This window comes from Cetorhinus maximus, chromosome 12 (assembly GCF_964194155.1).
Source record: "Cetorhinus maximus chromosome 12, sCetMax3.hap1.1, whole genome shotgun sequence".
Classification (NCBI taxonomy): domain Eukaryota; kingdom Metazoa; phylum Chordata; class Chondrichthyes; order Lamniformes; family Cetorhinidae; genus Cetorhinus; species Cetorhinus maximus.
Window position 1 is genome coordinate 21,094,777 of NC_135890.1, and position 13,066 is coordinate 21,107,842.

Sequence of the window (13,066 nt, forward strand, 5' to 3'; positions counted from 1 at the left end):
ATTTAGGAGGCTTATGTTTCTTATAGATCCCTTCCCCATCTGAAGGGAGACGAAATAGAGAGGAGAATAAAAAAGGAGGGGGTCATAATATTGGTCAGAGAGACAATCGCAGCTGTGAGGGGGGTCATTAAACGAGGTCATACGGTTGAACTGAAGAACATAAAAGGGCTAAACACACTGCTGAGGGTGCACTGTAGACTCTAAAAGATTCAGGGAGGTGGAAGTGGATTTCTGAGAAATATAAACACTCTGCACTACAAATCCTCTGCAGTAACAACAGAGGATTTCAACTCGTCTAATATTAACCGGAATAGGATCAGTGTAAAAGGCATAAATGGTTCAGAATTTTAAAAATAAGTTCAAGAGTACTTTTCTTGCCAGTACATAGCAAGCCCAACAAGACAAGAGGCATTTCTGGACTTAGTTTTAGGAAATGTAGCTGGGCAGGAGGAAGAGGTATCAGTGGATCAGAGGTATCAGAGAGTATTTTGGTGGTAGTGATCATAATTCAGTTAGATTTAGAGTAGTTATTGGAAAAGTCTAATGATCCACCAGGACTAAAAGTTCTCAATTGGGAAAAGGCCGATTTTACTGTGCTGAGATGTAATTTAGCAAATGTGGACTGGAAAGATGGTTGCATCATGGTAATGTCACTGGACTAGTAATCCAGAGGCCCAGGCTAATGCGCTGGGAACGTGGGTTCAAATCCAATCATGCCAGCTGGTGGAATTTAAATTCAATTAATGAAAAAGTTCTGGAATAGAAAGCTAATCTCAGTAATGGTAACCATGACAACTACCATCGACTGCCGTTAAAACCCGCCTGGCTCACTAATGAGGGAATGGAAAAAGGGAAGGAAATCTGCTATCCTTACCCAGTCTGGCCTACATGTGACTCCAGACTCACAGCAGTGTGTTTAACCGTTTACTGAAATGGCCTGGCAAGCCACTCAGTTCAAGGGCAATTAGGGTAGGCAACAAATGCTGGCCTTGCCTGTGACACCCATCACACCAAAGAGCAAATTAAAAAAAATACAGCTACTTGAAGATAAATCAGGGTCAGAGCAGTGAGAAGCGTTCAAGGAGATAGTGAGGGTTCAGAATAATTATGATCCCACCAAAAAGAGGGTGGGACTCCAAAATCTAGAGCACCTGGATGTCATGGAGTATACAGGGGAGGATGAGGGGAGCTTATAGCCAGTACTGAGAGCTCAACACTGAAAAAACCTTGAGGAGTATAGGCGTGCAGAGGTGAAATTTAAAAGGGATGCAAAGAGAGGCAACGAAAGAAAAATTGCACATATATAAAAAGAATTGGCCTCATATTGACTCAAAGATGTTTCATAAAATAAAGAGCAAAATGGCAACTAAAGAAAGAGTAGGGCCCATTGGCGACCAAAAAGATAACCTATGTGGAGGCGGCAGATGTGGGCATGGTTACATATGAACATACAAAATAGGAGCAGAAGTAGGCCATTCGGCCCCTCGAATTTTCTCCGCCACTCAATAAGATCATGGCTGATCTGTTTGTGTTTCAAATTCTACATTCCCATCTACCCCCGATATCCTTTGATTTCCTTGCCTAATCTATCTACCTGCGCCTTAAAAATATGACTGTCACCCTAATTGCCCTTGAACTGAGTGGCTTGCCAGGCTATTTCAGTAAATAGTTCTATGACCACCACTTTCTGAGGCAGAGTTCCAAAGTCGCATAACCCTCTGGGAGAAAAAAAATTCCCCTCATCTCTGTCCCAAAAGGGTGACCCCTAATTTTCAAACAGTTGCCCCCAGTTCTGGATTCACCCACATGAGGAAACATCCTTTCCACCTCCACCTTGTCAATACCATTCAAGATCTTATATACTTCAAAAAAGTCACCCCTCAGTCTGCTAAACTTCAGTGAAAACAAGCCCAGTCTGTCTAACCTTTCCTCATAAGACAACCCACCCATTCCAGGTAACAATCCTCTGAACCACCTCCAACTCATTTATATCCTTCCTTAAATAAGAAGGCCAAAACTGCACACAATATTCGAGATGTGGTCTCACCAATGCCTTGTATAACTGAAGCATAACATCCTTACTTTTAGGTTAAATTCCTCTTGTAATAAAGGATAACATTCCATTATATTATATTATAGTATAAATTACTTGCTGTACCTGCAGACTAACTTTTTGTGACTCATGCACTAGAATACCTAGATCCCACTGTGCCTTGGAATTCTGCAGCTGTTCTCTGTTTAAGTAATGCTCTGCTCTTTTATTCTTCCTGCTGAAGCGAACAACCTCACATTTTCCCACATTATACTCCATCTGCCAGATTTTTGCCCACTCACTCAACCTATCTATATCTGTCTGTAACCCCCTTATGTCCTCTTCACAACATACTTTCCTACCTATCTTTGTATAATCTGCAAATTAGCTGCCATGCCTTCACTCCCCTCATCTAAGTCATTGATATAAATTATAAAAAGCTGAGGCCCCAGCACAGATCCCTGCCACTAGGCACATCCAAACAATCAGAAAAAGACCCATTTATGCATACTCAGTTTTCTACCAGCCAGCCAATCTTCTATCCATGTTAATATGTTACCCCCTACACCATGAGCTTTTATTTTCTGCAATAATCTTTGATGTGGCACCTTATCAAATGCATTCTGGAAATCCAAGTACAGCACGTCTACTGGCTCCCCTTTATTTACAGCGCATGTTACTCCTTCAAAGAACTCCAATAAATTAGTTAAATATGATTTCCTTTTCACAAAACCATGCTGACTCTTGCCGATTACCTCAAGTTTCTCTAAGTGCCCAGCTATAACCTCCTTAATGATCGACTCTAATACCTTCCCCACAACAGTTGTCAAGCTAACTGGTCTATAGTTTCCTGTTTTCTGCCTCTGTCCCTTCTTGAATAGAGGGGTTATATTTGCTATTTTCCAGTCTGATGGAACCTTTCCAGAATCTAGTGAATTTTGGAAAATTAACACCAACACATCTTCTACCTCATTAGCCACCTCTTTTAAGATGCAAGGATGAAGTCCATCAGCACCTGAAGATCTGTCAACTCACAGCTCCATCAGTTTGCTCAGTACCACTTCCCTAGTGATTGTAATTTCACCAAGTTCGCCTCTCCCTTCCAGCTATTACTGGAATGTTTTTTATATCCTCTATGGTGAAGACAAAAGCAAAATATTTGTTTGTACCATGATTTGCTTTCCTCTCTTAATATGGATCTGTGCTGCAATCAGAATTCAGATCGCCTGACAATCTGGATGGCTTTCTCAAGAGTTAGATCCTACTTTGCTTGAAGCATGGCAGAGAATGTGTCATTCACCACTCGTACAACTATTCTATCCCTGATTAGTTCAGATTTGAGGTCACCATTATCACAGCCCTCAGCTGTTCTGTATAGCTTATTAATGAAGGAGTTGGCAGGTTCTCCTAGCTGCTGCATGTTTATTAAATTTAGCGCTTTCAAGGAATTTGTTGCTTCTGAAGTTAAAATAAGCATCGAATAATTATAAAACGTCATCAAATTTTGCAGATGATTCATTGATTCCTAGTCTCGCCATCATTTCATCGGCTTCTGGGTCTACTGAATAAAGCAGTGTGTTATCTTGTTCAGCTTCTGTCTTTTTATCTGGACTTCAAGCAATCATGTCTCTAAGGAATCTCTTACATCTTAGTCCCCAATTTTGCGATTGATCTGAGCCTTGGATAAATCCAAATTGATCTGGAAGAGTAGATTTCTGATCCATGGTTACAATTTTTAAATTGCAAGTTCAGCTTTAAGAGGTTTCCGAAAATCCAAGATGGCGCCGTGTACGCTTTGCACAAAGGGGTTTCCCACGCTTGCTGGGTTTGGCAGGCTTCACAGTAATGGTTTTCGCAATCTCAGTGTTTAAACTTTTTCAACAATGGCTGCCTGGATCGATTGGTTAGAGTCTTTCCCACTTTAGCGCAATTTTCTCGGGTCATGGAAGCATCGAATCCCAGCTTTTTCCGGGTTTTTCAGCTGCCTACTCAGTCCCGATGAATTTTTATTTAATTATTTTTTTCCTCTTTGTTCAGAGTGTTCTCAGCCGTCGTGCGTTCAGGCACGGGAATCAGGTTTCTCAGGCTGCGATTTAAATGGCAATTTCTGGCCACTACAATAGTTAACTTTTTTTCAGAGCTTGTGTTGTCCAGGAATTTTAAATTTTTAGCTTACCTCTGCTAGGTTTGCTGATCCTGCACTTGAGAAGGTGCTGGTGAGCTGCCGCCTTGAACCGCTGCAGTCCATGTGGTGTAGATACACCCACAGTGCTGTTAGGAAGGGAGTTCAAGGATTTTGACCCAGCAACAGTGAAGGAACAACGATATATTTCCAAGTCAGGATGGTGAGTGGCTTGGGGGCGAACTTCCAGGTGGTGGTGTTTCCATTTGTCTGCTGTCCTTGTCCTTTTAGGTGATAGTGGCCATTGGTTTGGAAGGTGCTGTCTAAGGAGGCTTGATGGGTTCCTGCAGTGCATCTTGTAGATGGTACACACTGCTGCTACTGTGTATCGCTGGTGGAGAGAGTGAATGTTTGTGGATAGGGTGCTGGTCAAGCAGGCTGCTTTGTCCTTGATGGTGCCAAGTTTCTTGAGTGTTGTTGGAGCTGCACTCAACTAGGCAAGGGGAGAGTATTCCATCACACTCCTGGTTTGTACCTTGGAGATTGTGGACAGGCTTTGGGGAATCAGAAGGTGAGTTACTCGTTGCAGGGTTCCTAGCCTCTGAACTGCTCTTGTAGTCACACTATTTATATGGCTAGTCCAGTTCAGTTTCTGGTCAATGGTAACCCCCAGGATTTTGATAGTGGGGGAATCCAGCGATGGTAATGCCATTGAATGTTAAGGGGCGATGGTTAGATTCTCTCTTGTTGGAGATGGTCATTGCCTGACACTTGTGTGGCGCAAATGTTACTTGCCACTTGTCAGCCCAAGACTGGATATTGTCCTGGTCTTGCTGCATTTGGATATGGACTGCTTCAGTATACGAGGAGTTATGAATGGTGCTGAGCATTGTGCAATCATCAGCAAACATCCCCAGTTCTGACCTTATGATGGAAGGAAGGTCATTGATGAAGCAGCTGAAGATACTTGTGCCTAGGACACTGCCCTGAGGAACTCCTGCAGTGATGTCCTGGAACTGAGGTGACTGACCTCCAACATCCATCTTCCTTTGTGATCGGTATGACTCCAACCAGAGGAGAGTTTTCCTCCGATACCCATTGACTCCAATTTTGCTAGGGCTCCTTAGTGCCACATTCGGTCAAATGCTGCCTTGATGTCAAGGGCAGTCATTCTCACCTCACCTCTGGAGTTTTGCTCTTTTCTCCATGTTTGAACCAAGGCCGTAAGGAGGTCAGGAGCTGAGTGGCCCTGGCAGAACCCAAACTGGGCGTCAGTGAGCAGGTTATTGCTAAGCAAGTGCCACTTCATAACACTGTTGATGACGCCTTCCATCACTTTACTGATGATTGGCAGTAGACTGATGGGATTGTAATTGGCTGGGTTGGATTTGTTCTGCATTTTGTGTACAGGACATGCCTGGGCAACTTTCCACATAGTCGGGTAGATGCCAGGGTAGTAGCTGTACTGGAACAGCTTGGCGAGGAGCGCGGCAGGTTCTGGAGCACAAGTCTTTAGTACTATTGCCGGAATATTGTCAGGGCCTATAGTCTTTGCAGTAACCAGTGCCTTCAGCTGTTTCTTGATATCACGTGGAGTGAATCAAATTAGTTGAAGTCTGGCACCTGTGATGCTGGGGACCTCCGGTGGAGATCAAGATGTACTATCCACTCGGTACTTCTGGCTGAAGATTGTTGCAAATGCTTCAGCCTTATCGTTTGCACTGATTTGATGGGCTTCCCCATCATTGAGGAGCCTCCTCCTCCAGCTCTTAAGAAGAGTATATGGACTCGAAACGTTAACTCTGTTTTCCTCTTCACAGATACTGTCAGACCTGATGAGTTTTTCCGGCATTTTCTGTTTTTATCCTCCTCTAGTGAATTGTTTAATTGTCCACAATCATTCACGACTGGATGTGGAAGGACTGCAGAGCTAAGGTCTGATCTGTTGGTTCTGAGACTGCTTAGCTCTGTCTATCGCTAGCTGCTTATGCTATTTGGCACAAAAGTAGTCCTGTGTTATAGCTTCACCAGGTTGACACCTCATTTTTAGGTACGCCTGGTGCTGCTCCTGGCATGCCCTCCTCCACTCTTCACTGAGCCAGGTTGATCTCCTGGCTTGATGGTAATGGTAGAGTGGTGGATATGCCAGGTCAATAAGTTACAGATTGTGTTCGAGTACAATTTTGCTTCTGTTGATGATCCACAGCACCTCATGATTGCCCAATCTTGAGTTGCTAGGTCTGTTTGAAATCTAACTCATTTAGCACAGTAGTAGTGCCACACAACATGATGGAGGGTATCCTCACTGTGAAGGCGGTACTTCTTCTCCATAAGGGCTGTGTGGTGGTCACTCCTATCGATACTGTCATGGACAGATAGTGAGGATGAGGTCAAATATGCTTTTCCCTCTTGTTGGTTCCATCACCACCTGCCGCAGACTTAGACTAGTAGCTATGTCCTTTAGGACTCGGCCAGCTCAGTCAGTAGTGGTGCTACCGAGCCACTCTTGGTGATGGACATTGAAGTCCCCCACCCAGACCACATTCTGCGCCTTTGCCACCCTCAGTGCTTCCTCGAAGCGATGTTCAACATGGAGGAGTGAACCAGATGGGTTTTTACAACAATCGAAAATGGTTTCATGGTGATCATTAGACTTTTAATTCCAGATTTTTTTATTGAATTCAAACTTCCCCATCTGTTGTGGTGGGATTCGAACCTGGGTCCCCAGAGCATCACCCCTGGATTACTAGTCCAGTTACCAATACCACTACGCATTATCCCTTTATGTGCCAGACCTTTATACCACGCCACCCTTTTTTTGTGGTAGCATATTTATTCTGAACCCTCACTATCTCTTTGAATATCTCTCATTGACACTGATTTTTCTTCTATGCTGCATTTCTTTTAGGGTTTGATAGACATTCCAGGTTAGAAAGACACTAGGCAATACAGATTAAAATATATCAAGCAACACTCCAGACTGACAGTCCACCAGCCAAATACTCCAGGCTTACAAGTACCAGCCCAATGCTCCAGGTGAACAGGACTGTAGACAACATTCCAGGCCAACAGGACAAAACTCTATGCTTTCATAGAAGATGACAATTCGTCAGGATCGACTTTGCCAGTTCCCTGCAGAATCATCAAAATGCTTTTAAACCACAGCTCCCGCAACTGCACTACCTACCCAGATAAAAATAAAGTTTGCGAAAAACTTGTTTCAGTGACCATCAAACTTAAATAGGAGGAGTCCGTGTTTACCTCAATCAGGAAATCTCCTGTCCTGAGCCCAGCTTTCCATGCCACTCCCTCCACATCCACAGATTCCAGGTATTGCAGAGCTGGGAACGCTGGTGTAGGGGTGAACTCTTCAATTGGAGTCTCCGCTGTGGGAAAAAGAAAATTCTAAGTGAATCAATTAAATTTACTCTCACCCACTTTCTCACTCAATTTTACTGCGTGCTTCTAGACCCTACATTTTCCTTGCATTTTTCATTTTGAAGCATCTTAAGGCGTTTTGCTATGTTATGGGTGCTATATAAATAAATGCAAGTTGTTATTGTTGTTTGGCATGATTATCGACAGATGGCTATTGGCTGAAATAAAGATGTTTACATTGAATTTTCCTAGGTCAGCTTATTGATATAAGGCTAGATATAAATTTGGAAGGATCTAACCAGCAGACTTGTGAGGAGAGCAAAACTGTGTTCAGATCAAACTTATATTGATTTTAATGAGAAGGACTTAACTTAAAATCATCAGATGGATGAAGTAAAAATTGAGATTTTTTAATGAGCATTTATGAGACTGAGATGGGGTAGAGTAGGAAGCAGCAATGGGGTTAAAGTAAGGGACTGTAATGGTGTAGAATAGGGGACAGTAATGTGGTTAAAAGATGGGGCTAGAATAGGGGACTTTGATGGGGTAGAGTAGGGAACTGTGATGGGGCTTTAAGTGATTGCAATACTGTATATTAGGGGGCTGTAATGTGTTTAGAGTAGGCAACTACAATGGGGCAGAGTAGGGGACTGCATTGGTTTAGTATTGAAGACATCAATGGGGTTAGAATAGGGGACTGTGATGGACAAAGCAGATGACTTTGATGGGGCAGAGTAGGGAACTACGATGGGGCTGTTTATAAGATTGCAATGCTGTAGAATAGGAGACTGCAATGGGGTCAAGTAGGTGACTGCAATGGGGTTACAATAGGGGACTGTGATTGGTAGAGTAGGTAACTACGATGGGTTAGAGCACGAGACTGATGGGTTAGCTAAGAGATGGCAGTGGGGTTAGATAGGGGACTGCGATAGGGTTAAAGTATGTAGTGTAGGAGATAGTGATGGGATTAGAATTTGGGATTGCGATGAGCTAAAGTAGGAGACTGAATTGCATTAGAGATGGGTTAGAGAAAGAGATGGGGTAGATTGGCAGACTGAGTGGGATTTATTTGGAGACTGAGATGGATTAGAGTAAGGGACCATAATGGGGCAGTGTAGGCTACTGCAATGGGCTTAGAGTTGGGGAATGCAATGGGCTAGTATAGGAGACTGAGATGGGATTAGAGGAGGAGACTGTGATGGGATAGTATAAGAGACTGCAATGCAGTTGAAATGGAGACTACAATGGGGTAGAGTTGGAGACTGTGATGGGGCTAGAATAGGGACCTACGATGGGTTAGAATAGGAGAATGCAATGGGGCTAGAGTAGGAAAGTGCAGTATGTTAGAGCAGCAGGCTGAAATGGATTAGACTAGAGGACTGCAATGGGGTTAGGAGAGGGTACTGTGATGCATTAGAGTAAGTGACTGTGCTGGGTTAGAGCTTGGTAAGAGTAGGAGACTATGATGAAGTTAGACTGTAATCGGTTAAAGTAATGAACCATGGTTGGGTAGTTTAGCAGACTTCAATGGGAATAGAGTATAGGACTGTGATGGTGTAGTGTCGGAGACTGTAATGGGATTAGACTAGGGGACTGCAATGGGGCATTGTAGGAGATTACAGCGTGTTTGAGTATTAGATCGTAATGGAGTCAATTAGGAGACTGCAGTGGGATTACAGTAGGGTACTGTGATAGGTCAGGTAGGAAAATTCGATGGGTGAGCAGTACAGAAGGGGATTGTGATGCTTATAGTGGAGGACTACGGTGGGATAGTCTAGGCACTGCAAAACGTTGGAGTAGGATACTGCGATGTATAAGACTAGGTGGATGCAAAGAGGTAGAGCTGGAGGCTGGAGGAAATTGCGATGGGATAGACTAAGGGACTGCAATGGATTAGAATAAGAATGTAAGATGTTACAGAGTAATGGACTGCAATAAGTTAGAGTAGGGGACTGCAATGCTTTAGAGTAGGCCACTGCAATATTTTAGAGCAGGGGTCTGCGATAGGTTAGTGGGAGACTGCGATAGACTAGAATAGGAAATTGCTATGGGTTAGAGTAGTGGGCTGTCATGGTTTAGCAAGGGGTCTGCCATGTGGTAGAGTAGGGAATTGCAATATGGTACAAGAGGATGCTTTTAAGCAGTCTTTATCTTTCCTATGCTGACCATCACAAAATTGCTTCCCAGTTGTCAATGCACCATCCAAGATCCTCTAATGGCCACATTAATGGAATATCAACCTAAACCTCACGTGATCAATAAGTCTGGTCATTTATGGACTAGCATCAGAAAACGACAAATGAAGCTGTTGAAATGAGACAGGGGAGATGGGTTTAACATAGTGGTTTGCAGTACAGAAAAGAAGCTGGGAGTTATTTTTGCATTCCAGGATGATCATTTAATAGAGAGTAGTTTTAGCAGACAAGAGCAAGACCAAGATTCTTTATGTGGTTCAGCCAAATACGGCAGTGAATGGTTAAACCATTTGTCGCCATTTCTGATTACGCCTATGTCCCTCGGGCTTAAGGGAGCGGAGATGAGAGCCATACCTGGGGAACAGCCATGGTGAGAAAGACTATGGTTTTACTTGGCAATAGGGTATCAAAGGTGAGGATGTGGTTAAGAAAATCAGTTGTTGCAGAAATGCTTTGGTGAACGGAGACTCAAAGGCTGTACAGTTTGAAATTTGTAAGTGAATTAGTGGGTAGGTTTTCCAGGTTCAGACACAGAAAGAGGTAGGCTTGGGTCATGGGAGGGAATGTGGAGGAGAGCGATATAAGGTAGTGATCAGAGGTGGCCTTATGATGGGAGTGGCAATGCTAATGAGATGGCAAGGTCAAGGGGGATGGCTGTGAATATGACTCGGGAAATTTACATGGAGGGAGTGATTAAGGGAAGATAAGCAGGCAGTTAGCTCAGAGAAAAGAGAGCATGATTTGAGACGGATGTTGAAATCATCAAGGATATGATGTAGTTCCGTGCCAATGCTTAGAGAGGACAGCAGTGAAGATATCTCAGTGAAATTTAATTTTAATTGTACTTGTATGGCAGGGGAGAATGAGAATTTTAAATTAGGCGAGAGGGGTGGAACAATATGAGATGCTCAAAGGAGAAAGTACCAGAGGAGTAGGGGTACACATGTGAATGGACATTCTGGAGGGAGATGCGGAGAGAGGTGGTAAGAGATAATGCACTGGCAGAGTTCACAGAGTCAGCAGTGGGAGGTGTGAGTTTGTCACAGCATTTTTTGGCTTCTTATCAAAAGAACTTGCATTTATATAGTGCCTTCTACATCCTAAGGGCTTCCCTGAATGTTCCAAGGTGAATTAATTGCTTTTGAAGCATAGTGACTGTTGTTTTGCAGGAAAACATGGCAGCGCAGCAGAATCTATCAAACATCAAATGAGATGATGGGACTATTTTTGGTGGTGTTGGTTTTATTATTTGTATATGGGATGTGGGCATCACTAGCAAGGCCAGCATTTATTGCCCATCCCTAATTGCCCTAGAGGAGATGATGCTGAGCCATCTTCTTGAAATGCTGCAGTTGTTGTGGCGTAGGTATATCTACAGTGCTGTTAGGTAGGGGATTCGAGATTTTCAACCCAGTGATGATAAAGGAAAGCCAATATATTTCCAAGTCAAGATGGCATGTGGTTTGGATGAAAACTTGAGGGTGATATTCCCTTGTACCTGCTGCCCTTCTAGGCGGTAAAGGTCATGGCTTTGGAAGATGCTTTCAGAGAAGCCTTAGCGAGGTTTTGCAGTGCATCTTGTAGATGGTACGTTTTACTGCCATTGTGCATCAGTAGAGAGTGAATGTTTTGTTACAAACGCAAGGTTTTATAAGATTATTATCGTTTGGGGCTGTGCCTTTACTTTCGGATAAATTGGAGGAATGATGGGTCATGTAACCTGCTCTGAATTCTGCTGACAGCAAGCCTGGGTGGCTTAGTTGTTCAAGGTTAAAAGGAAGCCTGGGTTTTTTTTATTGGGAAGAAGGTGCAAGGTGTTCATACCTGTAGTCTGTGGCAAAAGTATCTCCACTGACAATGAATAAACTGTTAGTCTCCAAAGTCCCAAGAAGGTGTTAGGAAAGTCAGGTTTTGTAAATGGTTATACTTTAAACCGTCAATTTAGATGGATAGAAAGATAGAATAAAGTTGGAAGTCCAAAGGATATCTAATTAGCATTTCTACCTGCCTACATAGCCCATGTGATTCACTTTGTCATGGAGGTGGCTTTGAGAGAGGAAGAGTACATGGGAAGCCATCGAAGGATTAAGTTACATATTACCCTAAAAATGTCACTGAGCTTCAGGGACAGGTTAAATCTGCAAGAATCTGAGAGGGAGAGAAAGTGAGAGATAGGGAGGGGGAGGGAAGGAGAGGGAGGAAGAGGGAAGGGGGGAGGAATGGAGGGAAGGAGGGAGGGAGAGAGGGTGACGAGGAGGAAGAGAGGGAGAGAGAGAGAATGAGAGAGATAGAGAGACCCAACAAGACTCTGTGGTTCGTCACAGAAGAATGTGGGTGGTAGCTCAGGCTTGGATTGAAGAGACCACGGTCATGAGGATTTAAACAAAGCTGTAAGATTCACTTAGCTTTAGCCAAAAGGGGGGGATCTCCAGGTAACCCACAATTTGAAAGTCAGTTCAAGGAGTAGAAGTTATCTGGCTGGAAAAGGGAAAAGGAACCAAGAATCACTTTGGGCTGATTCCTGGATAATGAAGTGTCCACTTAAGGGACAGAGTAATGAATAACCATGAAGGGAGATTTTCAGTCGCTTTAAATGTTAAATGGGGATCTTTTCTGTAGTTTAGAATATAAGTTGCCAATTGAAATAGTATTTCAGTCAATGTTGTTTTAGTGTGTGTGTTACAGTAAAAGTCTTGCTATACAATTCCTTTAAGTTTAAAATTTATTTTTAAAAGTTAATCGTCTCTATGGGGATTGTAACAGTTTAAGGTAGTCAATGGAGTGCCAATCAAGTGGGCTGTCTTTTCTTAAGTGGAGTTGAGGTTCTTGATTGTTGCTGTACTGGCACTCATCCAGGCAAGTGCAGAGTATTCCATCACATTCCTGATTTATATTTTATGAATGGTGGAAAGGCTTTGGGGAGTCAGGCAATGAGCTACTCAATGCAGAATACCCAGTCTCTGACCTGTTCTTGTAACTCCAGAATTTATGTGGATGGTCCAGTTAAGTTTCTGGTCAATGGTGATCCCCAGGATAAGTGATGGTGGGAGATTCATTGGTGGTAATGCCATTGAATGTCAAGGAGAAGTGGTTAGACTCTCTTGTTGGAGATGGTCATTGCCTGGCACTCATGTGATAGGAATATTACTCTCCACTTATCAGCCCAAGCCTGAATACTATCGAGATTTTGCTGCATTCGGGATTGCTTCATTTTCAATGGAGATGCGAATGGAACTGAATATAATGCAGTCATCAGCGAAATGTCCCTACTTCTGACCATATAATGGAGGGAAGGTCATTGATGAAGCAGCTGAAGATGATTGGGTCTAGGACACTACC

The 13,066-nt window shown here is 43.2% G+C and overlaps 1 protein-coding gene across 2 annotated transcripts in view; it reads right to left on the reverse strand.

Moving 5' to 3' along the window:
• The window catches only part of shank3a (SH3 and multiple ankyrin repeat domains 3a), a 1,183,771-nt gene that overhangs the window by 207,670 nt on the left and 963,035 nt on the right, over positions 1-13,066 (reverse strand). For both annotated transcript variants that reach the window (XM_078553129.1, XM_078553130.1), the window contains exon 17: positions 7,416-7,540. In XM_078553129.1, the coding sequence (XP_078409255.1) occupies positions 7,416-7,540 (125 nt within the window). The remainder of the gene's footprint in view (positions 1-7,415; positions 7,541-13,066) is intronic.